Raw genomic sequence first — 27,394 nt, 5'->3', positions numbered from 1 at the left:
CCGTCAGTCCCCGCGTGTCCTGAACGCTCCATAAATCCTGCTTAGCTGACGAAGTGCACATCAATCAGCGTAGTTTATAGTGAAGCCATATACAATATTGTTACATCAAGAAAAGTCAGGGTAAAAGAGCTGAAACACAGGCGACATCTTGATGAAATGCAGATGGGCAATACGACCTGTAACAGGAATGGAGACTGACAACTGCGGGAACAAAATCATCATAAAAAACTATCTGAATAAAAGTAAACAAACAACAAAAAACAATGTCGAACATAGCTGCTAGCAACTGTCTGTCTCCATTCCAGTTAACTGAACAGTGACTTGCGTTAGCTAGCACATCTTACTGAGAATCAGAAAAAAATATCTCAAATTATTTCTGTCCATCTGATGTGTGACATTACTGTATGTGCTACGACAGTTTGGTAACTAGCCAGTATTTTATTAATGGCGCCCTGAACTTTTCAAGTCCTGTACAAGTCCCACGTTTGACGACTTGCGACTTCATTTGGACTTAAATATTGGTTAGTCAGAGATAATCTCGCATAGCCAGACCTATCTCCACACTTTAGTTTAGTTTTAGTGCTGTGCCAGTGCTGGAGAAAGGTCCATGGACTATGGCATGACTGTGTTGATTCAGACATGACCGTACTGACTCGGACGGGACCGTAGTGACTCGGACGTGATTGTAGTGACTCAGACATCACTATAGTGATTTAGACTCGACTATAGTGACTCGGACATGGCCGCAGTCACTCCGATGTGTCCTTTGTGACTCCGATGTGACTTTGTTGACTTTGACATGGCCACAGTGACTCAGACATGATCGCTGTGACTCGAACATGACCGTAGTGATTCGGACACGACTGAAGAGACTCAGACATGGCAGTAGTGATGCAGACATGTCTTTGGTGACTCAGACTTAAACGTTTAACATTAAAACATTGAAGACTTGGGGCTCAACTTGGACTTGGGGTTTGGTGACTTGAATTGGTAACTAGCTATTTCTTCATGCTTTTGGCCTCTAAATGTTGCCCATGTGTCATAGCCTCAAGATTTAGCCAGGAGCATACAGCAGCCATTCCAACACTATTGAAAAAAAGCATATTAGGCTAACAGGACGTAAGTATAGCAATCACATGACTGGTTGTAGAGTTTACAGTAAACATCCTCAGCAGCTACAACCATTGCTATGAGCAAAATAGAGATATTTCAGTAACTGTATGTAATACATTTAACATGATGCAGCATTTCAATGATGATAGTCACTATTTCCAAGAGGAATCGATAAAGTGCCAAAACCTTACTTTCAAAATTGCTACAGGCTATACTTCTTGTTCAGTGATTTGGAGGAGTAGCTAAGAGGAGTCGCTGTTGTCTCCGGAGTCAGACATCGGGGTAAAACCACTAACCATGAAGCTGTAATATCTTTTGGGATATTGATGATTAAACATCATGAATTTCTTGCTGCTGTCAGCAATACTTGGCTGTGGCCTTTACCAACAAGTCTTATGTAGGAAGAAACACTTGGATCTTTTACTTAAGTAAAATTAACAATACCACACTGTAAAAATACTCCATTACAAGTGACATTTTACATTCAAAATATTACTTAAGTAAAAGTACAGTATTGGTAGAAAAATGGACTTAAAGTATCAAAAGTAAAAGTACTTGTTATGCAAAAAAAGTGTTGTATTTTTATATATTATTGGATTATTATTAACAATGCATTAATGTGTAAATAGCATTTTACCGTTGTACTATAGATGGTGGAAATGGAGCTAATTTTAACCACTTTATATACTGTTGGGTAGTTTCATCTATAATGTTTATTCATACTATTACTGCTGTGCAATATCTACCGTCTCATAATCATCTTAATAAGCTACACTTAACTTGACAGTACTCATTATTGCACTATTACTTATTACTTATATTATTACATTGTATTGTAGTATTATTATACCGTACATACTTATCAACCTATCTACCTCTAAATCCACTTTTGTACTTACACTTATTTTAGCTTTTATACTTATATCCACTATGTACTTCATTTATCTTAGTGTATTATATTTTGATTTGTTTAGTACTTTTATTCCTGTGTGCACTGACATGACAGTGAGCAGTTGTAACAAAAGAGTTTCCCCTCGGGGATCAATAAAGTATTTCTGATTCTGATCTGATTCTGATAATAATACATTCATTTTGTAAGCTCATCATATGTTTTGTATGCAAAATATTAATTTGTACAGTAACTAGTAGCTTTCAGATAAATGCAGTGGAGTAAAAAGTATAAAGTAGTAGCAAATAAAAATACTCAGGTAAAGTACAAGTACCACAAAATTGTACTTAAGTACAACACTTGAGTAAATGTACTTGGTCACGTTCCACCACTGGTAATCAAAGTCAACATTATACCTACTTTCAGCCTGGGGAATTGTTTGCTATTATTTCCATTTCCCGCTACCAGTTGGAGCCATTTTGTCAAAGAATTTGCCTTAATGTGAAATTAAATAGCAACCGTTCCTAATGTTGCAGCTGTGGATGCTTCAGACTTTTAAAAGCTCCTTTACATTCAAACATTAAAGGTGGAAAAAGATGCTCTATGCTGTGATTGTGTCACTAGTTTCATGTTTCATGCAAACATCTAAAACCATAAGGCACACTAAATGTAATGGTGACATTATCTAACATCAAGTAGGGATATGCAGCTCTATGAAAGTCTCAACTTTCCTAATCAGAAGTCCAACATATACCCCCAGTGTCTAGTATCCATGATGATGTCAGTGACTCCTCCTGCTATGCTCCTCCTAGCATCAATCCTGGCTTAACTCTGACTGGACAACACATCTATAACTCAGGCTTTATACCTTTTAAGTGGTTTAACTCCCATCAACTACTTTTTCTTTTTCCTCCCTTCTGTCTTTTCCTCCTCTTCTTTCTTTGTTCTCTTCTCTCCACCAAAGCCATTTTGTATTCTTCCTCCTCTTTTTCTCCTCTCTTTTCTCTACTGTCTTCCTTTTCTTCCCTCTAGGCTCCACTTATGATCTGTCTATCAAAGATGCCCATCCTTCATAACCTGTCTCCTCTTCCTCTTCGTCCATCAGAGATGTGTGTCCTGCTCCTCTTCTTCCTCCTCAGTCGCTGCTTGATTGACAAACACCTGAAAAAATGGATGAGATACTTCACGCTGTTGCCAGGCAGAATAAAGTTAGTTTTCCCAAAAGAAACAAGACAGCAGATTTGTTTTACCATTAAACTTTTCAAGCTTTTCTAAACGACTGCCATGGCTGCTAGGACTCATTCATTTATTTGCTCATCCATCCATCTGTTTTTTCCCCGTTTTTTGTAATCAGTATTTTATTGAATTTTTATATAAACATTGTCACAATCTGGTCACCAAATCAAATGACTCAAAAAATAGGGAAAAAGGAGAAAACCCAAATAAACAATACTGAAAGGATAAAGGAATACAAACAGGCACATATGAGACCCCCCCAAAACAAAAACACAAATCAAATTTATATTCAACATGCAACATAATCTAACTTACAAGCAACAGATTGATTCTCAGACACAGAAAGAATGTGTATGTGAGTATTATGTACATGGTGTGTGCTTTACTTCAAGATCTGTCTGTTTTGTTTTTTTTCATCCAATCACCTGCCAGCGATTTCTGTCCTCCCCGCCTCCTTCTCCTCCGCCTGCGAGCCCATTGGTACTCGGCTTCTTCTCCTGCATCTCGGGCTGGCTGTCATTGGCCACATCCAGCGTGGGGTTGTCGTGGCAACCGTTCTCCACAAAGTGAAGTTCCTCAGCACGGAACTGCGAGGTGAAACAGCGCTGAAGAATTACAGGTGCGTCTGTTTTTTTTTTGCACCTGTATGTGAGTGCATTTACTTCTTCTCACCACACAGTTACATAACAGCAGGGACGGGTGTGTGTGTGTGTGTGTGTGTGTGTGTGTGTGTATGTGTGTGTTTACCTACCGTAGTCTTAGTTGCAGGCAGTCGTCTTTGCCAGCAGATGTATATGAATCCAGATGTGATGATGACCATGCAGACGGAGCCGATGATCACAAGAACCACAAACAGTTTGCCGTAGTCGCTGCGTGTTTGACTGGGCCGAGACTGGCAGCTACTGACCGCACTGTAGTTCTGGATGCCCACCTGAAGAAGCAAAAACACACACAGTCACACAGAAGTTTAACTGGATATGAACACAAACACATTTTTCATCACAGAAAAAACATACACCTGTATAAGTACACACATGTTCACATTTGACACACAAACCTGTTTTTATGTATGTGTTGATTAGCAGGTTTGGCATCGTTTATTTAAATTTGTACAGTATTATTCTTGCAAAGTATTTCATCAAAATCATTACTATAACTCATAATCTAATATATTGTCATCATGTACATTTACTTACAGATAATAGCTCATATTTGAGATGTAAAGGTAAGTCTACAAACAAAAAATATAACAGAGAAAATATGCAATGTAAGGTTTGCATACAAAACAATTTTCTCCTGTTAGACTTGTTTTTTTGTTTTCTTGTTAATTTTGATTAAAAACTTCAATATGAAAACAGGAAAACACAGTTATTTTTCTTTTTTGAGGCCTACAAAAAACAAAATTTTTTCAAAGTTTCATCAGTTTTAATACTTTACTTGGGAGCCACAGCAACAGCATAGCCAACCTTGACCTTTAGTTTATACAAGCGCCCTAAATTAATATCAACTGATGGTCTGATATATTCAGTTGAGTATGATGTTGATAGTAAGTTAATTAATTAACACAGATTCAACTATAAAGCTTCAACTCATAATCAGGTGATAGTTGAGTGTTTACATTGGTGTAAATCTTAAAGATGTATTTAGGAGTTGATTTCCATGATTCCTTTAATGTGTGAAAACAGACTGTATTTCAGATCAAGTGTCCACCACTTGGTTCCTGCAGTTGCTTTACAACCAATAAACCAGTTTAAAGCCTGCTAAACTTTTGCTAAACGCTGGAAATGTTTAACCTCTATTACATTTTACTCAGCTTTCTAAAAATATTCCAAACTATCACAATGTGTCGAAACCCTGTAATGTCTACTTTCATTTGTTTGTGAAAATCATTTGGATGGACGCATTTTCTGTCTGTGCTGTAACACCGACATCTGGAGATACACAGACAGTAATAAACATTTAAAGACGTTATTGGACAGAGTACCTCATTCAAACTTTTCCTGATCTCTCCCAGCATGCCCAGCACGTCCTTGGTAGCTATCACTCCTGGAAGACACAACACATGTGGAACAATGTTAACTCAGTCCTAAAAGCGCCATTTAGGGACAGAACAACTACCATTTCTGAGTTAGCCAGTCTACTGAAGCAAACTGCTTATTTGAAAGATTCCCTCAATGTCTTGTCTTTGAGTCTGACACTGAAGCCTGACCGATTTGCTAACGATGTTTCAGATTGCTGACGGTTTTCCCAATATCACACTCCATGGCGGCTGCAGGAAATAACTGCATGTGACATCAAACCATCTATTTTTGTCTGTCTATCCAATGAAATAAGGAAACTGCTCACACCTAGCTGCTTACACATTATGACCATAATCATTTCAGGGTGCAGTCTTTAGGTTAGGAATTTAGTGGGCAGGTTTAAGCAAAGGAATCATTTCCACTACATTATTGTTTCAGGCTGATTTTTCTTACTGAAGTCTCTCTGAACATTGTTGTCTTACTGTCCTGCCACCACAGTCAAGATGTTGCTTTCATTACCGTGCACTCAAAGCACTAACAAGCAGCAGCAAGTGGTGCTCAGAGTGCTTAGCGGGTTTTTTTTATGCCCTGGGTTTCGTCTCCCAGGCTACTTACAGGCTGCCCTACCTCCAGTGCTGAAAAAAACAACCGAATACGTTTTTCGGGTTAAAAAATTATTTAATCTATACTTTATTTACAGTTGGGCCTAATATTCCCCTAAGAAGAGAGTTAAAATATACCATCTAATCTAGCATCTACCTATAGATATATATATATATATATATAGTAGATGCTAGATTAGATGGTATATACTGTATATATACACTTTTAGTTCATTGCCCCCCGCCTATTGTTAGGCATAAAGAAATCCTCACAAGTGTACTAATAAATACAGAGAATGTGAATACAGTTATAAAAGTTGACGTATTTGTTTCTTTCTATAAATTATAAAGAGAACTACTTGTATGTATGCATGTGTGTGTGTATGTATGTGTGTGTGTGTACCATTCTCAGATGCCACGTTCATCAGCAGCTGGTGTTGCTGGTGTGTAGGCTTGCTGAGGGAAAGTATCCATGATCCCTCGGGGCTGTTCATTCTTCGAGCAAACACTCGCTCCATGATCTTCAACAACCGTACGCCCTGGTCTACACGAAATTCCTCCTGTCACACACAGTTTTCTACAAGTTAGAACTTGATTTCCCTGCAGATATCAAAAACATTTTTCATCTATCTCTCTCACACACACACAGCTGATACTGAAGCCGAAGCACAATTATTATTCATGAATTCACAGATGAAAGAACGATGTAATGTCTACTTGTTTTAGAGGAGAGGAAGCAAGAGAAGAGGGGATATAAGAGCCCAGTTTTGGCTCCATCCATGTTGCCGTAACAACCATAAGGTCACTGCGGTGGCGGTGAGGGTTTGTGTTGCTGCCATGGCGACAGACGCCGTAGGGAAAGACCTTCATTCCTCACTACCACACACACAAAAAACAGATGGCCTCCAGCAGTTCTGTCTGTCTTTAAAACTCAACTGAAGTCCTTCATCTTTTGTTGTGGCTCTGACAGCGTGGGTTTCTGCCTTCCTTCTTTCTGCCTCCGCACATCTAGCCAATCGCTGCGTGAAGTGGGCGTTACTGTCGGATTATCGATTTTGGATAGTTAGATAGGTGTTGGGGGGGAGGGGGTTTCAGACGCTGTTCAATGATCCAACAAGCACTTTGTTTGATACTGAGACCTTTAGTTAACATGTGATCAGAGGAGTCTCCACCTGTCCTCCATCTATGTCCAGATCACATGACAGTGACACGTGACAGACTCTAATTTAAGAAATAACAGGCGCCTTTATCATAAGTATGAATTTCTGAATATAAACCTAATCCAGAGCTGGTGCTGGTACTAAGAAGATAAATAACTTCTGAAAACAAAATCACATTATTTAAATACAAAAAAAAAACAACAATACAAAATGTTTGTATTGTGTGTGGGTTTTTTTTATTGTATTTAAGTTGATTTAGCAGATTCCTTAAGAAGCTTTGCAGGTGCAGATTTGTTAAGTAAGCAATGATGCACAACAACTGTATTTTGGTCTGTATTACTGTGTAACACTTGTGCCATGGCTACTAAGCACAGGATAACAAGGTAGACTGTGTTCAAATCATAATCCGAGTTTGTTTTAAGTCACTTTAACTGAGGGTTAGGTCAGTTTCCGTGAGATTCATTATCTGGTAATGCAGCATCAAGCAGATGTTACTATGGTTACCCATAGATCATTATACCCTGCGCACTGATCTGAAGTGTCTGTACTGTTTACTGGACCTTTGTCTGTGGTGTCCCCTTGTACAATTTTAATAGACATCTGCCCCCAAATCAGAAATTAGTATTTTCCACAGCCAGGGCATAAAATGAACCAACCATCAGCCTTAATCACATGAAGCATCATGGTTGTGGAGCTCTAAAAATAATCTTGTTGTCAGTCCTCTTATTTCCATGAGTGCATTTACATCATTACTGTATGAAGTTTTTCAGTTGATAATCACAAGCCAATCACGCACAGTACATATAAATCACATTATTATCGTTAATTAATCTTGTTAAAATGCTAAATGCGACACCTTTAATTTGCATATGGCGTCCTTGTACTTACACAGTTCAAGTTTTGCGTCATGTTGAGGATGACATAGCCTCGTCCAACCAGCTCGCTCCAGTTTAAACACACCACCTGAATGTTTCAGAGTTAGTTAGGGTTATAATAGTAATGTGAATATTTAATAAATGTTAGACTACATAAAGCCTTAGATTTAGACTTAAAAAGCTTTTATATCAAATGTTGACGTCTCTGAGTCGTCCTGTGTCTGTGCATATACATGTGTGTATGTAAATGTACCTGCCGTGCCTCCTCCATCTCATCGAAATCACTGTCCGGTAATAAGACCTCTGTGACTCCACCTCTCCTGACCTCCGACCTCTGGGCCAGCGGGGGCGTGGTCTTTTCCAGCCAATCCCAGGACGAGTCGGTGAAGCCGATGGTGGGGGAGGGATCTGTGGTGAGCGGGACAATGTGTCGGATTCTTGTTTCCTCTTCTTCCATCTTTCTCCATTTCTCCTCCCCCACCTCTTCACTTCTGTCTTTCGGTCTCACCCCTTGAGCGAATACAAAAAGAATCACATTATAATGCATTTATTTAAATTGCCACTCGAGAAGCCCCTCCCCTCTTAGTTACTGTTGCTACACCTGTGAAGCTTCCCGACCTATCACAGCAGTTTACAGTGATAACTGTGGCAGATTTACCATCGAAATTCATAGTCATTTTTGAGACAATGTGTTCTTGATTTCCAAAAGAAAAAGACAAAGGTAGGCTTCTCATTTCTAGCCAGCAACCATTGATTTTGCTGAAAAGACAAGTGTCACAGATTGGCAGATTTTATCAGCTATAACTAGCAAGCTAAATAAGCCAAAGTTAACTGCTTGAGTTGGTTGAAAAAGCTTTCTCCGGTAGACTTTTTAATGTTTCCAGCTGACTCGTTTTAAAACAAGAATCTTGTAAGAGGTCTTAAATATGCTCTTGATGGCTACATACATGATATTTTGCTGAAAGACTGAGGCTAAAGCTAACAGGTCTCAGGTAAAACGTCACCAGTTTATCCCTGTAGAAGACATGGATAAAAAGAGACAGCATTGCAGTTCAGTGCTAGTTAGTCCTCGTATTATAAGTATATAACATAAGGAAAAGATCAGAATAGTTCAGTTATTTCTTTCTACAGTAACCCTGTTTGTCTGCTTAGCTTGTATTTTCAAACAATATGTTTTCACTCCTAACATTACAAGAGAAAATGCTTTTAGGAGGAGGACTAACTGATGTGTTTGGCAAACGTGACACTATCACTATCATTGATTGGGGCTGCTGGAGTGTAAACTTCCCAAAATCCAATAAAGTTTAGAAACGCTCTTATAACATGTAACTTACACCACTTAAACATGCCTTACAGGCCTTCTGTGCCTAGTTACGGTTGCTAAGCTATGAGTGGACAATAACTGTTTGGGGGAGGGGTTTATGAAACGACTATATAGGTTATTCTTTATCATAATAATTTAGTGTTAAAGTGTTTTCACCTCTGAACTCATGTTCTCCCTGTTCCAGCTCCTCCTCTTCCTCCACACTGGGCTGCAAGGGCTCTCTGCTGGGAGCTATGCCAACCTCTGGTACAGTGGGATTCTGGGTAAATCCGCTTTTGTGTGCCAGATCTGTTTCTTCCTCTTCCTCCCCCCTCTCTGTGTCTTCATCCTCTGTCTCATCTGCAGCGACAAACCAGAGGTAAAGCTAAAGCAGCAGATGCCCTTCAGCTTTATCTTCAGCATTTTTCTGTTAACTCTTAACAGCAATAAATGTAAATTTTTGCTTTGGATTTAATTCATAGCTGTGTTGCGTTTTTAGCATATGTAGGTAAACAAGACTAAGAGTTTGTAGCCATGCTAGCACTACAGGTGGAAATCACGAATCACTTTGCTGATTTGAATCATTTCATTTAGTTCAGTTCAAACATTCGTAGTCACTGACAATATAGTTTGTTCACTTTTTTTACCTACGCTAAGCGGTTGCATCACCTTTCAAATGCATTTTATTACGTACAAAAGTAAGTGAACGCATCGCTGTTCAAATGCACTTCAGTATGTACATCAGTAAGTAAACGCATCACCTTTCACACAGCCCAACGTTCAGCTCTGATTCTGACTGTCTTCAGTTCAGGTGTACGTTCAGTCTGTTGCTTGTTGAAGCTGTTACGTTCAGTTCAGTACAAAACTAGCTTTTACAAGCACTGCACATACGGTTAGTAGCTTAGCAGCCTATTATTTGCAACAGAGCTATCAGATTATGATTGTTTCTGTGGCTTTTCGCTGTCTTTCAATAGGCTTTTAACGAGAAAGTGACGAAGCTAAGTCAATAGATATTTTCATCTGGTGTACCTTTTGTATAACTTCCAAGCAGCCCAAAGTCTGTGCCTGTGTCAGTCTCAGGGGTGGCAGTTCCTACAGCGTCTCCACCAGCAGCAGCAGCAGCAGTCGAAGTAGCAGTAGATGTAGTACTAGTTGTAGTGAAGGAGGACTGAAGGACTCCATAGCCACTGGAATTACCATCTTCCTCCCCCTCTGCTTCCCACAGCTCTCTTTCTAAAGGACCCACCTGTATGGTAAACGTCAAGTTATAGGGAGACACTCAGGTTATAGGGAGACACTCAGGTTATAGGGAGACATTCAAGTTATAGGGAGACACTCAAGTTATAGGGAGACATTCAGGTTATAGGGAGACACTCCGGTTATAGGGAGACACTAATGGTGGTGATAGTCAAAGGTGGCATTTCCACTCTGGACTGGAGGAGGTTTCAAGATCCTAATTTTGTCCCCGACTCTAAAATCAGTGTCCTCTGACAGTCCAACTGCCGTAAATCAGATGAGAGAAGCTCTGAGTTGTTAAAAAAAATGTATGCATTCATCTAGATCACCTTCATATATCACTATGCAATCATCTGAGCAATTTTAAGCTTTGTGAGCCGGACCTTCTGATTGGTGGAGCTTGTTGGGGCTGTACACAGCTTGAAAGGAAGCTCTCCAGACACTACTCAGGAATAAAAAAAAATACACATATATTTATGGGGGGAAAATAATATTTTGCTTTACACATTACGAATATTTTTTTTATTCCATTATAAAGACATTACAATTGAACATCAATCAAAGCTAAGTCAGCAAAGCAGTCTTCCTGTGACAAAAACTGATTTTTAGTGATTAAAACTACAGTATACTTCAGTCTTGATGTCTTTGCATGCTTGATTTGTTTTATTTTAATTAGATTTTATCAGATTTGGGGGTTTTTTTGTGTAGTTTGTGGTAAGAGATGTAAATGTAACGCTTCAGTGTCTCAGTTCTATATTAAAAGTAGTAAGTATAATTTTCAGTGTTGAAAGATTCACAAATTTAGGTCAGATTTCTTTGTTTTTTGTTAGACTGTTAGATTTCGGAAATATTATAATGTGTTATTTGCAAAGTTGATATAAATGTATGTAAATAAATAGCATTTTTTCTTTTTCGTTTGGTTGTAGTTCCCCGGATTTTATTGTGTTCCTCCAGCTTCTGAAACTAAACCCACGCCCTTGATAGTGGTAGAAGTAATAGCAGTAAGTCACAATATTTGTAGTACTGATGGTTGTAGTAATATTGATATTGCAGGTAGACGTTGCAGTAGTAGTATAGTAATATTTGTAGTAGTAGTAGAAGTTGCAGCGGTAGTAGAAACAGAGATGCTGATGGTGGTAGAAGTGGTACTAGTGCTAATGGTGGTTATATTGTATATTATAATATCATAAGTAGTAGCAGCAATATTACTGGTAGAACTACAGTATAGTAGTAGAAGTAGTTGTGATAATTACTGCAATGAACACGATACTGGAACATGTAGTAACAACATGAGCAAATGATCCATATTAACACGAAAAGACCCAAAGACTCGTGTCTGCATATGCTGCCATTAATTTGTAGATAGAAGGTTTAAGAAGAATAAGTGAGAGAAACAGTCGTAAACAACATGTTCAATGCTGTGTCAGTTAATCCCATTTGCCCCATCGATATGGGCCAATGAGATGCCACTAATCACATAAAGCAGTTAAAGACTAATTAAACTATTCAGTGCAAGGTTAGTAGGTGAGCCCTGGATTACATCTGATTTACTGCGATCCAATTAAAGTCCGACTGCAGCTGATTATTTCTCTTTTTTATGCTGCCTTCAAACTTCAACACAGCAGTGATCCACCTTGGAGCCAAATCATTAAAACTTATCTAGTATCTTGTCTTAATTATTATTTGAATTGGTTGAAGGAATAAAAGGCAGAGGTGTGCTTGAAACAAACCAGTTCATACAAAATATTGTCACGTCTACAGGCAAGTGTTTGTACCTGTTCCAAATGACCACACTGGAAAAGCCTGCTGTCATTTACAGGGGCAGCGATAACCGTTCAAATGGGAATAACAGTGGACACTTTTAAGACTTTCTCTCCTCGAAGGCATTCATGGTGTTGCGCTTGTTTGTACAACAAAAAGTGACAGCAGTAGTTATGTGAAGAATGAAAAAAAGTGAGCTTGAAGCGTATTTACATTATAGGCCAAAAAACAAGGCTCTTGCAGTAAAGTAAACTCGGCACACTTGTAAAAAAGGGCTCCTGTTCTTCAATGGGTTTTTTCCCCGAGTGTAAATAAAGGTGATATATACAACTTATTGGCAAACAGGTATTTGCAAATTGCAAGTTTTACAGCCGGTTTATAACTAATTATAAACGATTATGATCTGTTCTGGTTACCAGACAAAAACTCAAACAGCGTTTTCTTTTCTTTTTAAAAAACCCCAGCAATAGTTGAATTTGAAGGCTGCCCCGAAAAACATTTGGTTTCAATATGACGATGTACAGTTTTGTTCAGAAACACATTTGTCCTCCATCTTTCATTGCAGCACAAGCGGTAACCTTCAGCCGTTGGTTTTGAACACAAAGGTCAACGCAGCTCAGGTTCAACAAATTTGAACTTTTTCTGCGGCGTGACAGGACCGTGGCAACACACCACATACACATTAATAAAGGGGTTGCATGCAAAAGATGTTTCTCCAGAAAAACGGCATCCTGCCCACTTTCTTACCTCCACACACATGGCCAATTGCTGTGTGAATTGTGGAAAGTTACAAAATGGTCGGAAGCAGCCCCCCCTCCCTTCCAACATTGGAAAGGTGTGGGGAGGAAATGGTTTCAGACGCTGTTGGATGATCCGACAAGCACTTTGCACAACGTGCAGAGTTCTTTTAGTTTGCCATGTATTTGTCATTGAGAAAAACAGCAGCTTTTAGCTGTGACCTGAATAATCAGTGCAAAAGTCAAAATGTAAATCGATGATTTCATGAGAGGCACAGACTGGGGCTTGGTTGGGTGAAATGTCTGTGATGCTCAGCTAATGGTGAAACCTGCCAGATGTGTGTGAAGTTATTGGATCACTTCTATCTTTCCCACAGTTTTTGTAAGGGTTGTTTATATTTTTCTACAGAAGAGACTGTTACACTACTGCTAAAATATCCAACCCTAAGAAATAAAATTATATTTACAGTAATATATCAGTATCCATATCAAGGCATCTTTTATCTGTTCTCACCTCCAGGACCGGGGATGCACGATGCTCCTGTAGCCCAGAATCAGGCACCTCGGCTGGCGGGGAGATGCTGGGCTGCTTGGGGCTGGAGGGGTGGAAAGATGGACTGTAGCCTGTGTGACACAAAGAGACATGTCAGAAACATGTGTGTGTGTGTTTTGTGTAAACTCCTCATAAATAAGCCTCTTGTCAGCTTGTCTCTTTCAACAGCTGTCATGAGGTTTTGACAGCGTGCTTGTAAAGACTCATAGAAGATACACAGTAGTTGGTGAACGTTAACATAATAATTAATGTGTCTTTGTTAAACTGACAAAATGTTTATATATATCTTAGCACAGTAGTAGAAGCCCATTGAGCTTTGAATATGAAAAAGAAATAAAGACAAATGAATTGTGCAGCCAGAAAATCAGATAAAAAACCAGTGATGGACAAACTAAACATTTTGACCTGATGATGGCGCTAGATGAAAAGTCAGAGAATCACCAAAGTGATTCGAATTCATCCTGATGGGAACATGAATGTTTGTACCAAATTCATGGCAATCCATCAAAAGGTTTGTTGAGTATTATTATTATATATCAGTCTGGGCCAAGATGGTGGACCGAGCAACCAAATATTGCCGTCCCTAGAGCCAAGCTGGCCAAAAATCAAACATTATTTTTTACCCGTTATCCAGCAGTGGAATGCATCTTCACAGATATTTTGGTGATCTCACAGATGTCTCACTGCCCTGTCAATGTTTGCCTGGTGTGAAATTAACTTTAAACCCAAAATCTCCAGACTGTGCCGGCCACTTCTACAGTCTGCTACAGCTGGCGCAGCAGACGTAATGTTTGACTAGCAAAGAAGAAGAGCATAGTGCAGCAGCACAGTCTGTAGAAATGTTGGATTTAAACTTTGCCCCAGGCAAACATTTTATTACTTCGGGCAGACAGCAGACATCTGCGGGATCTCAGAAGTGCCTTTGAAGATCCTCCTGCTGGATAACAGCAGTTTTCCCTCAAGTTTGCATATGTGACCGAATCTTGCAGTAACGTAAGGAGTCTGAGGTCACAAATGGGCCTAATATGGCTACCTGAGGGTGTATTGTAATCAGTAGAGGCTGTTGACAGCCTCTATTGATTTGGTCGGGAAGATCATTTCTACTAACCAATCAGAGCATCCAGATCTGGGGTTGTGTGGTTGGCTTCTAAGGCATCCAATACATGGACATCTTGATCGTCTGTTCCTCCTCCCCTCTCTTCTTCATCTTCTCTGGCGTCTTCCCCTCTCCTCTCTCTGTCCTCCCCTGTGTCTCTCTCCCACTCGTCCTCTCCCCCTCTCCTCTCTCGGTCCTCTCCTCCCTCCTCTCCTCTGTCTCTGTCCTCCATGTCCGTTCCATAGAAGCCGGAGGCCTCCAGGGAGGCGTCGCCAGCTCCTGGCCCACCAAGGAGCTCCTTCTCTGGGTCAGTGGAGTCTTGGTGTCCCCTGTAGCTTTCTTCATCCTGGGGAACCGCCAGATGAACCATACGCTGAAAGTAGAGAGATATTTGGTCAGACAGTCTGATTGATAACCTATGAGCTACTAAATAAATCCATGATCTTATTGCAACTGATTCAGAACTAAATATTTAGTTCTTAAAAAACTGAAAAAGAGAAAGATACAACACTGCTTTCACATCTTTTATTCATCACCGTTCTGCTCCACAGTATACCTTTATCTAAAACTACTCAACAATGTCACATCATTTTTGTGCTTCCAGTTTATTGAAAACTGAAAACAGCAGGATATTTAAATTCAGATCAGTCAAATGTGTCAAAGTCTGATTGTATAATTCAAAAAATCAAAAAAACAAATTGGATTGGTTAAATTCAGACTCCAAAATTTAAGATGAGAAATTCAAACTTGGAACAGCTACCAAGGATAACCAATCGATCAACCACACCTCTGTCATATCAGGATATGTTCTGTCAGTCATATGATCAAAGTGTTCTTGGTAGTTAGGATGTTGGAGTTCATTAGAATTCATCTAATTTGACTCTGCATAATGTGGCTGAATAGATGCAGAGCCGGCAGCCTTAAAATATTCAGTCTATTTGGGGATTTTCTTTAGTAGATCCTGGTCACGTTGTTCTTTCAACTGTTCATTTTTGTGCCTCTTTATATGTCAGCAGTGACATATTTCAAAACAAGATTGATCTTATGATGGACCAAATCACTTACTTACAGTTTTTAAACATTTTTAATGGACCAATTAGGGTTTTCTCTGCAGTAAATCTAAATAATTGAAAATAGCCTGGCCAATCCAGCGCCCCTGCACATGTAGGGCTGCTAGGCTGCAGCCTTGGCCAGCCTGTGTGTTAATCCATGCCAACATTTACAAAACCTGCACAGGTGCATCAACTCGCACCATGGACCCATGCCCCGCGCTTTTTTTCTGGGAGTCCTTGTAATGTAATGTTTGTCTCTAGTATGTTGTAAGTTTAACCCTGTACAGTTTATCACACATCACCTTAAGGTCATCCTCACCTCCATCTCATCTTCCACATCTAGGTTTTCATCCACAGCAGGACGGGTCCTGGTTATATCCTGACTGGCAGATGATGGTGGGTTTAACTGAGAGGAGTTAGCGGAGTCCATCTTGGCCTGGGAACGGGATGTTTCATGTATCTCTGGCCAGCCCATGTCATGAACCAAATGAGGCTGGGCTCGCACTAACTCATGGACTGAGTGGCGTTTGGTTCTGACTAAGTCCTGGATGAAGTGTGGCTGGGCTGGGCCTTCATCCTGGAATAGACGGGTCACCGGAGAACTGAGGGGTATGGCGCGCTGGGACGAACCCAATCTGAAGGCATCGCAGCCGGCCAGAAGAGCTACAGGAAAGAGAGAAAAGAACACCAACATGCCTTATTTCCTGCCTGGTGGAATTTTTTAGTCTGAAATAAAATTTTAATGATGCCTCAGAGGAAATTAGATTGTCACCAGAGGTTTTAGGATTCAGCAGGGTAAAGAACATAAAAGCAAACAAATAAAATACAATCTAATACAGGCAATATATGGTGGGGATGATAATAAATAAAGCAAAAATAATACAATTAAATACATTTTACTGTATGCTGCAAATGCTTAGGTACACCGGAGAATGGGAAATATGGGAAAGACTACGGATTACTGACAATGTTCAACCTCATCAACCTTAATTTCTTGCCTTAACATGAATCAATAGATTAATAAATACATAAACCTCATTTCTTTCTTTACTTATTTCAAGTAATAAACATTTATATCTGCTTACAACTACATTATAGTGTGTTATAAACCATGTAAATGTTTATATGTGTATAAACATTTAATGTATATACTGCTTATAAATGCTAAATAGGGGGTTAAAGTAAAGTTACCCTTTTCTTTTATGTTTACTACCGCCATTCACACAATTTTGGAGATTTTCTTTTTATAATCGCAAACAGGAATTATTCAAATAAAGCAAATAAAATTGCTTGATAAAAAAACAGTACACAGCACTGAAAGATATATTTTGTCACATTTAATAAACTACTAAGTATCTTGCTTATATAGCTTTTTTTAATTTGTCTAGTTTAGTGTCATTTAGTTTTATTTATGATGTCTAATTTGATTTCATTATTTTACTTTAAAACAGCCTCCATACAGATGATAGAGGCTGAAAAACAGAAGAAAGGCCATTTTGGCACCGTCAGTGTATAATGTATAAAAATTAACCAAGAGTGGCTCACAAAAACAAGTCAGATAGACTTGAGTGAATTGCCAGATCAAATCACTTTACAGATTTAATGCAGCTTTTGTTCTGACACCCAGCATACTTTAAAGAACAACAGCCCTGGGAAATAACAGAGATAAGAGCACTTTGTTTTCTGTATCATACATTAAGCGTTTTTATTTCCACTGCTGCCCTTGGAAAGTCACTGCATGGAGTGGTAACGAGCTCTTTTAGTTTGTATTTATATTTCTCTCATCATGCTTATCTACTTTCCATTAATTCTCTTATTATTAATTCCTTCATTTGCTATTCGGTTCATTTACTCATTCATGCGTTCACAGATTCATAAGTAAGGTAAGGTATTCCTGTCATTCACCTACTCATCCTTTTAGCTGTCCATTCATTAGTTCACCCAACCACCCATTCATTTAATTTAATATCTACATACTTTTGTCTTGCCATTAAGTTGTTGTTTATCCATTTTTGACAGCAGTCGCCGTTCATTCACTTACTCGCTCATCCATCTATTTGCTCATCCATCTATCACTAATCCCTGTCACTCGGCATAGAGGTATAGCCCTCACTGCAGTCGCCCTCATGTATCCCATATTCTCTCAGTCTGGGGCTACAGATGGCCGTCTGACCTCAGAGGCTGACAGAGCAGATTACGATATCATAACCAACGTGTCTCAAACAGGTCTGCAGCATGTTAAGCTCTCCAGCCCGTCACCACAAAGCCCCACAGTCTTAGATGACACAGATCCTCATGTTCCTTCCTGCTGACTTGACTTGATTTCCAAAACGAAGGAAATTGTGTGTTCAGTAACTGAGCTGAGATGTTGTTTGAGAAGCTTTTCCCCCCAAAACTTTCAAGTCAAGAACCTAAAAAGTTTTTTGAGGAATAATTAATGAGCAGGACTAAGAGTCTACAGCCATGCTAGCTGAGAGGCTGTACTTCGGCACAGCGGTGCTTTGAGCTAAATGCTAACATCAGAATGCTAACATGCTCACAATGACAATGCTATTAGCAGGTAAAATGTTTACCATGTTCATCATCTTAGTTGGGCGTATTAGCATGCTAACATATGCTAATTAGCAATAAACAAAGTACAGCTGAGGCTGATGGGAATGTTGTTAGTTTTGAAGGTATTTGTTCATAAACCACGATATGGGACAAATTGAAATTTTGACCTGCTGATGGAGCTAGGGGAAAGGTCAGAGATTCACCAAAGTTGTTAGAATTCATCCTGAGGGGGACATGAATGTCTGAACCAAATTTTTTGGCAATCCATCCAATGGTTGTTAAGATATTTCAGTGTTGGACCAAAGTGATGGGCCGACAGACCAACCGAACAAAAACTAAACTTATTTTGATGTTAAAAAAAACAAACTCTTCTTGGCTTCTTTGTGTTTTGGGGATAAAAAACAGAAACACCTGAGAATACTATATACAGTTCAGTACGACACAACAAAGTAAAGCCTCAGAAATGTTGGGAGATGAATTAAACACTGCACTTAAACAATTTCAAAACATACCGAGCATTAAAAGCTTCACAAAGATACCATTTAGTGCAGGATTAGGCTGTTTAAATTCATCATGAGGGGAACATGAATGTGTGAACCAAATTTCATAACAATCCATCCAATAGTTGCAGAGACATTTCACTCAAAACCATAAATGTGAACCTCATGGTGGCGCTAGAGGAAAAGTTAGAGGAACACCAAAGTCATCAGGATTAATCTTCTGGGAACTGCGAATATCTGCACAACATTCGGTGACAATGGAAAAGTCGTATCAGAACTGATTCTAGTCTCTGCTCTGCAACCATGACACAGCAATATTGGATACTCTCATTTGAAGCTACTGGATTTTTCATTTGGAGAGCAAACAAGCAAACAGTGGAGCTGAAGAGCTCATGGAAAACTAACAGCAGAGTTAATAAGGCAAACTTTAACTCTCAGTAAAGGGAAAAATACTGTAAAAATAAGTTAAAAAACTGCCTCTTTCACATGAAATTGTTCAGCATGTACAATTAAAATGTCAAAATGCCAGGTAGTGTGTTTGTAGCCAACACTTAGGTTCATAGTAAAATATCTCAACAACTATATGATGAATTGCCATAAAACAGTTCATATTAACCCTAACGCTCATTCCAACTGGTCCCTGGATCTTTTTCTTAACCCTAACCTCTTTGGAGTGAGTAATAATTAGTGGTAATTGATCATTTTCTTTTCATCTTATAAATGTTCTTGCTTTTTTTGTCCTTTTTTGTCCTCTTCCTAAGTTCCTAAGTGCGGTCAGCATGATCCAAAATGTGGATTATGCCCACCTGAGGAACCTCCTTCAGGAGATGAGCCTCCCATTTCATGGTCCCCAGAGGATGAATCCTGCTGACTTTGGTGATCCTCTGACTTTCCATGTAGCGCCATCATCAGGTCAAAATTTCAATTTGTCCAGTACTTTGGTTTATGACCAAATAACTGCAAAACTAATAACATTCCCATCAGCCTCAGTTGTACTTTGTGTTTAGTGCTAATTAGCAAATGTTAGCAAACTAACATGGTGAACGTGATAAACATTATCCCTGCTACGCGTCAGCATGTTAACTTTGCCATTGTGATGCTGACATTAGCATTTAGCTTTACCGCTGTGCCTCAGTACAGTCTTGCAAACCTGCTAGCACGACTGAAGACTCTTAGTGTTGTTAACAGTTTCTGAACAACAATGGAGCTCTATGGCACAGAGGAATATGCCATATCAGGCTTTGGCCACACAGACAATACTAGTTAGTAGGAGCAGATGACTGTTGGTTTTGGTCTTTTCATCAGATTTGTTGACAATAAGTAAACAAAAACATCAGGTCACAAAAAAAGCTGATAATATCTGAACACTGACATCTCCTGAGAAAATCAGGAGAGACTTTTAGTTCACCTTTAAAAAGTGCTTAGTATAAAAACCAATGGCCTATAAAATGTCCTGCTTGCCCCACTGCTCTCTGTGGATGACTGGTCCAGAGACATCTCCAAGGAGAGAGAGAGAGAGAGAGGAGGTGGGTGAGAGGATGGAGGTTAGTTAGGGATGGAGGGATGACAAGGAGGACAGGAGAAGCCAGAGGTAAGGGAGCCATCATTTAGTAGAGAAGTGCTGTGGCTGTCTTAATTCCTTCCCAAACCCCCAAGTCAGCACTGTGCTGATAAAGTGTGCACAATAAACAATCCAAGGACCTAAAATGCCTAGAGATGATGAAAAATAAAGTAGAGAAAAATAGTTAAGCTGAGTCCAGAGCCAGATAACGCCATAATATATAGCTTCTACTCACTGATATCTCATTGATCTTTGAATATTTATCCGAAGTGCAGGGAGAAGACAATGTTGGGACTTGCAGTGTCAATTAAAGAGGGTTTAAAATTTGCTGTTTGTGCTGATGTAGCTTTCACCTTAGCCTCACTTTTTAAAGCTTCCCGATGCAGCGTTATTGTGCCAGATACCCAAGAGATACATTTTGGAAGATGCAGTACAGTACAAGTAATGCGGTGGTAGTGAAATGCCACTGCACAAATCAATATTTCTGTATTTACAATGGGTAAAATATGTGTCTAATGTGAAAGGGGTCGCTCCTAGTGACGAATACACAGAAATGTATCACTTGGCTTCTGGTTTTACAGCCCACAACTTTACTGTTTTGGTTCACTCTCACTGCTTTTATCAGTGTCATTTCTGGATGCAGTAGGCAGATGTTTTCAGCAAAAAGCTCTGATAAACCCACTGCACGCTACCTGCTCAGCACCAAACAACAGGCGGATAAAGTTAGCGACTAGCTGGTGAACATAGTGGAGCATTTAGCAGCTAAAGAGACAGATATTTCCCTCAGGAGTTGGTGGAGACCAAAAACAGTGCTGTATGAACTGATCAGTATCAACTGATACTGCTTTAACAAAACGACATAAACTGCATTAAAGCAGTGTTATTTTATTTTTTTTACTATGAAAAAACTAAACCAACTATGAATTAAGTATTGTCTGTATTGCAGCAGCTTACGCCTCGGCGCCATAATGTAACTAAATACATTTACTCAACTACTGTCCTTGAGTATTTCCATTTTATGCTACTTTATACTTCTACTCCACTACATTTCAAATATTGTACTTTTTACTTCACTACATTTATTTGAATAACGTTAGTTACTAGTTACTTTGCGGATTCCAATTATTAATACAAAATATAATCAACTAATTAATTATGATGTATTATTATGGATTAAGCTGCCCGGCAGTTTAAATTAGCCCCATCTTTACCAGCTGCAACATGCTTACACATTAATCCATCAATAATTATAATCCAATAATATATATTAATCTGAAACGGATCACTCTGCATGATGAGTACTTTTACTTTTGGCACTTTAAATATATTTTGATGCTAATACGTATGTACCTTCACCTAAAATTTTGAATGCAGAAATTTTACTTGTAACAGAGTATTTCTACACTGTAGTATTGCTAGTACTAAGTTAAGTACCTCTTCCACTACTGACTCTGATGTTGTCCAAACACTACTAAACACACATAAAAGCCCACCTCTCTCATGTTGCACTAGTATCACCACTTCACAGTGACCTTGAAATTTTTGTCTACAAAGGCAACTTTGCAGCGTAATTAATTCAGAAATATCTTGCAGAGTCCATCCAGCCGGAGGGAGTTGAACAGCTGAGTTAGCCTTATCAGCTTAACACAGATAAGCTCCATGCTGAGCTCAACGAGGCGGCAGAGTGCCACGGGGGTATATGAGGAGGTGCTGGAGGGGAGATACCCTCCAAAGTTCACCAAACCACACTGACCCTGAGATTACAGATGCAGAAAGAAAAATCCTTCCTTGGCAAAAAAAACCTGATTGTGGCTGGGAACCCAGAGTACACAGCAAAAAGGGAAAACTGGCCGTCAGTAGCCAGAGAACACGCAGTGATGTTTAGTAAACTGCACGCAGACTGATTCATGTTAACCTGGCTTTTCTGTGAGGCTCTGCACAAACGATTCCTTCGGGACAATAGAGGAGAAGCATTATTGAGTGAGCTTCTCTGGACAGAACGCTTACTTACTGCTGCTTAGAAATCAGATTGGATTTCAGTCTTAAGTGTCAACAAATCACTTTATTTGTACGGCAGATTCTCCAGAATGTCATTTGTCGAAACGGGTACAACTACAATGTCTCGGTTAAGGGGGTGAGGGTGACTTTTTTTTTTTTAGCAACATCAGCACTGTGGCTAAAGGGATGGCAGTGTTTGGTCAGCTGGCCCCTCAGTCCAACACTTTGGTCACTTTGGAGTGAATCATCTTGACAACTATTGAATGGATTCCTATAAAACTTTACACAGACATTCATTGTCCCCAGAGGATGCGTCCTATTGACTTTGGTGATTCCCTACGGGTAAAAAATTCACTTGTCACCTAAGTTTGTGACAAGAGACCTTTTAAACTAACGTCAACAGCCACCAGTACTTTGAGATTAAAGAACCAGTTGAATAAAAAAAAAGTACATTTTGGCTCAAAAAGCATTTTTCAGTATCAAAATATTTTTGATGACTCATCCTGCACCCTGCATATAAAGAAATGTATCCAGTCAAATGTGATTTGGAGTGACCAAACCGGCACTAGACTTTCATTAGCTTGCAGGTCAAAATAGCTTGCAGAGCAATATCATGTCAAGGTGTTTGTTTGGATATCAGTTGGCAAAAACATTGTTTAGTAAATTAGTGGTTGTTAGCATGCTACCATGCAGTACACCATCAGCAGTACTTGTTAGCCAGTTATTAGGACCTTAGCTGCCTTTGAGGACACCAGGGTCGTGATCTGTTTTTGGAGATTTTTTGCAATCTGAGATTGATTTTACAACTCACAAAAACAAATTACACGTGGTGGGCTTTTTAAGGCCGATTCTGATATTTATCAGAGTTTGTATCTTTTAAATATGACAGATTTTAGGCAATTAATCAAGTTAAATTAAAATAAAATGAAGGGATTTAGTGTTTCTTCCCAAAAATTATATTCGTGACAATGTGGAGAATTCTGTGAAGCAGATAGACCGTTATGTAGGGACATCAAATTTGCAGAAAATATAACTGAAGTTACATGAATGAATATACAGGCTTTTGGTGTCTGCTCAAACATTTATTTGGCAGGTGGAATTTAGATTCATGACTTCAGTATTTCTAAAATCCTGTCTACATCTCCGCCATGTTTATCTGGTGTGCTGCATGTTTAATCTGAACGATTATTTGCTAAGAATACTAAGAATAAGTTGTGTCTTCCTTTATCATTCATAAAACGTTTTTTAGTGCCTTAAGTTTTTAACGTGTTTATAAGAAGACTCGATTTTCACAAGTTTACTGGAACCCAGTATACTTGTGAAATGGGCCAAGCATGTTGCTTTACATGCTGTTTATAGTTTGTTTTATTTCATTTTCTATTTTGTGTTTCTGCATGTGTTTGACTGAGTCTGCGTCGTTTCATTTGTTTGCTTGTTTATAGGTGAATTTTTGGAAAAGTGTGTTATGTGTAGGTTGTTTCATGACAGAACAAAACCAAACCAAACTCGACTTCCGATGTCAAAAATATACAGGGCATTTGCTTCCTGCCGTATAATGAGTATATAAGCCTCGTACACGGGGCTGGGTCTGTGGCTCGGGACATAGCTAATTAAAAACAGTCTTAGGGTGGTTGTAAAATGTGCATAAACTCTGCAGAATGCCTTCAGTTTCACTTCACATGGCCAATAAAACCTTAGCTGCAGTTTTCTCCCTGTCATTTAGCTTTAATTTTGTGTACGGCACAGTATGTTAGGGAGGAGGGGTGTTGCCCCTAAAGCCCCCTCTCTCCGTGCTTTAACACCCCTCAGATCAGCTTATGGTAGGCTGGGACCCTCCCCCAAATCCCCTTCACCCCGACTGAGAGCTCACCATCCTCTTCATCACCCCTGTTATCTCCTCTCTTTCCTAATCAAGCCTCCATTTGGAGAAGCAGTCTGAAACAAGGTTTTATCATTAGGATCAAAAAGACAAAAAAAAAAAAATAATAATAATAATTTCAACTTCCAAGAGCGATAATGTTGAATTTACACTTAACCAGACAACCAGACTGTAGTGTGGAAACTGTTTATGTCAGTGCAGCTTCACAGACACACAGCTAAACCTCCATAATTCACCAGAAAGAGCTTCAGAGAAAACTGCACCATCAAAGAGCAACAAAAACAGCCACAGAAACGACTGGAGCTTCATTTGTGCTGCTGCTGCTGCTGCTGCTGCTCTATAATCATCATTAGGGCTGAAACAATGAATCCATTAGTCAATCGACAGAAAATTACTCAGCCTCTGTTTTGATGATTGATTATTGGTTTTAGTCATTTTCCAACATTTGCTGGTTCCAGGTTCTCAAATGAGATGATCTGACGCTTTTCTTTGTCACATATGAAGATAAAATGAATTTTGCTTTTGGACTGATGGTCGAATAAAACAAGCAATCTGAATACATCACTATGAAAATAATCTGTAGATTATTAATTCTAATAATTGTAATTAAAATAATGGTTAGCTGCAGCCCTCATTTTGATAAGTGACTAATCGTTTTAGAAATTTATCAGGAAAAATCACTGGTTCCAGCTTCTCAAATGTGACATTTTGCTGCTTTTCTCTGTTTTATCTAAATGTGAATTGAATATTTTGGGTTTTTGGACTGTTGGTCGGGAAAAAATAAGACATCATCTTTTGATTTTTTTTTTTTTGATAGTCAAAGCCTATAAGCCAATGACTTTGCAGGTAATCAGTAAGGTAAGTATTGTTTTGGTTCATCACATAAACAATAAATTTAAAAAAATGTATTATTATTATTATTTACATGACAATTCCAATTAAAACTAACTTGTGTGTTGGTGATGATGAAGATTATTATTCTTCATGCGATCCTGGTGTGTGTGCGTGTGCGTGTGTGTGTGTGTGCCAGACACTGCAGTGTGTGTCTGCTGATTTAAGTGCACTGCGCGCCTCCCACACACCGCCAGCCTGTGCATCCACTTTGCAGAATTTAACCTGGACGGTTCATTAAAACAGACTGCGTTCAGGCTGCTGGTTACACCCTGATTCTCAACATTATTACTAATACCACCATTAACACTGCACATTAACACTCTTACAGGGAGTTAAAACATGTCTGTGGCGCTCAGCAGTGAGTTTACACTGATCCTATCGTCCTCTGTGATGTTTTTCAAAGTCCACTAAGATTTATCTGGCTTATATTTTCTACAAGGGCTTGTGTTTTTGCTGTGAAATATGTGCATCCTGTCAAATCTTAGCTCACTGTAGCTGCGCGTGTTCAAGGCTGGACGAAATAAATAGATGGGCATATGAAAGGACTCACCAATCAGTGTGATGAGGAGCGGGCCCGGCATGTCTGCTGCAGTGCTCAACATCCCTCCTCCGCTCTGAACGGACAGATCACACAGATTTCGGCTGCAGATGCTCTCTGGATGTGAGTGGAGGCCGACAGGGGAACGCCGTGCTCATGGCCGGCTGTCCTGCCTGCGTGCGGGCTCACTGACTAACTGTCTGCGGTGTCCGTACGGACAGACAGATAGGCAGGCAGGCAGACAGGCTGTGTGTGCCGACAGAGCTGCGGTGAGACCAGGATCTGCTCTGCTGCACCACCGACGCTGGAAATAACCGCCCGGCAGCTGCTTGTTGTTCCCCCCGGTGGCCGCTAGATGTCGCCGCCGCTGACTGACGCGGCTCTGGCTTCACTGCTGCTGCGTTCAGGTGCTCCTCGTAAATTGTTGCTTCTTCGTGTTCCCAACTTTTAATACAAAAAAAATAAATAAAATAAAAGCGATAAATTACAAAAGCAAATGAACAAGAAATCCCTTATGAACCTTCACGTAGTTTGAGATCTTCGGGCAGGGGTCTTCTGTCTGTTCCTGATCCAGGATGGAAACTAAGGGGGACAGAGCTTTTGCCATCAGGGCCCCGAGGATCTGGAACAACTTGCCTGAAGAAATTAATCTCTTCTCAAAACCCATTTTTATCAGAAAGCATATCCTGATTTTACCTGAGCTGTCTTGTTTTTATGTATTTTATTTATTTTATATTGTATCATTCACTGTGGTATTTTATTTCTCTCTTTGTGAAGCACTTTGTACTTTGTTTTGATAAGTGCTCTATAAATAAAGTTGTATTATTATTATTATTATTATTATTATAAGAAAGGGAACAACTGCAGCAAATAAACCAGGAACAAAAGATGAGCATATACTGTGGAATTCTATTTTTGTTGGAAACAGGATTATCAAGAGCAAAATTAATATATTAAATGTAAATATACAAGAGATTATTCAAATAAAATATATTTTGACATACTGTATATAAGTATACAGTTTTTTAGTTTTTATGTTTATCTTTTAGATACATTTTTAGACTTTGAGGCTCAGTGAGGCTGTACTTAGGCACAGCAGAGCTTTGAGCTAAATGCTAATGTCAGCATGCTAACATGTTTGCAATGACAATGCTAACATTTTAATGTTTAGCAAGTAGCCTATAATGTTTACCTGTATTGTTTAAATTAACTAAGTAGCTACATTTGCTCAAGCACCATAGATATACACACGTTTATATATCTACGTATTGTTTATCATGTTATTGTAACATGTTAGCATGCTAACATTTACCCTGGTGGAAAGTTAAGTAAGTACATTTGCTCAAGTAGCCTACTGTACAATTTTGAGGTACTTGTATTTGATTATTTCCATTTTCTGCTACTCTTTACTTCAACTCTACTACATTTATGTGAAAAATTTAGCTACGAGTTTGCAGATTCAGATTAATACAAAATATAAACTCAAATAAATTAAGTGTACAATACATTATGTATTATTATTAAGATTCACAAGCTACCCAGTAGTATATAAAGTGATTAAAATTAGCTTTACAAAGGTACCATTTAGTGCGTTATGTATATATGTATGTATATGTACGTTACATGTTATGTGGATTTTCAGGCATTTAATTTCCTTATGACATCCCTCCAACATATGTTAAACATATGTTGTAGCTGGTTGAGACTGGGATAATTTAAACTATTTTATAATACTACTGTGTGCCTTATATTTTAACCTGTAAAGTAACTAAAACATCAGAAATGTAGAGGAGTGGAAGTCTAGAGTAGCATAAACTGGAAATACTCAAGTACAAGG

General features: G+C 39.0%; 1 protein-coding gene across 1 annotated transcript; it reads right to left on the bottom strand.

The window, feature by feature from the left end:
- Positions 1 to 3,008: 3,008 nt before the first annotated feature.
- podxl2 (podocalyxin-like 2) lies at positions 3,009 to 25,906 on the bottom strand. The gene is made up of 13 exons (XM_044174703.1): positions 25,570 to 25,906; positions 15,954 to 16,297; positions 14,595 to 14,955; positions 13,448 to 13,557; positions 10,229 to 10,445; positions 9,377 to 9,559; positions 8,150 to 8,406; positions 7,910 to 7,984; positions 6,265 to 6,421; positions 5,223 to 5,284; positions 3,990 to 4,169; positions 3,664 to 3,825; positions 3,009 to 3,163 (listed from the first exon to the last, which is right to left on the bottom strand). Exons 1-13 carry the CDS (start codon positions 25,619 to 25,621, stop codon positions 3,104 to 3,106), a joined length of 2,220 nt encoding a protein of 739 aa, XP_044030638.1. The 5' UTR covers positions 25,622 to 25,906; the 3' UTR covers positions 3,009 to 3,103.
- Between the last annotated feature and the right edge of the window lie 1,488 nt (positions 25,907 to 27,394).

The sequence above is a fragment of the Siniperca chuatsi genome, linkage group LG2, assembly GCF_020085105.1.
Source record: "Siniperca chuatsi isolate FFG_IHB_CAS linkage group LG2, ASM2008510v1, whole genome shotgun sequence".
Lineage (NCBI taxonomy): Eukaryota > Metazoa > Chordata > Actinopteri > Centrarchiformes > Sinipercidae > Siniperca > Siniperca chuatsi.
This window is presented reverse-complemented; position numbering and strand designations above follow the sequence as displayed.

What these genes read in the sequence shown, in the direction of transcription:
- podxl2 (XM_044174703.1), bottom strand. Translation starts at nt 25,621, where the DNA reads ATGTTGAGCACTGCAGCAGACATGCCGGGCCCGCTCCTCATCACACTG. An exon ending in GCTCCTCATCACACTGATTG is followed by an intron (nt 16,298 to 25,569) that starts GTGAGTCCTTTC and finishes TCTTTCCTGTAG; the next exon opens with CTCTTCTGGCCGGCTGCGAT. An exon ending in TCAGGAAAAGTTTGAATGAG is followed by an intron (nt 4,170 to 5,222) that starts GTACTCTGTCCA and finishes TTGCTTCTTCAG; the next exon opens with GTGGGCATCCAGAACTACAG.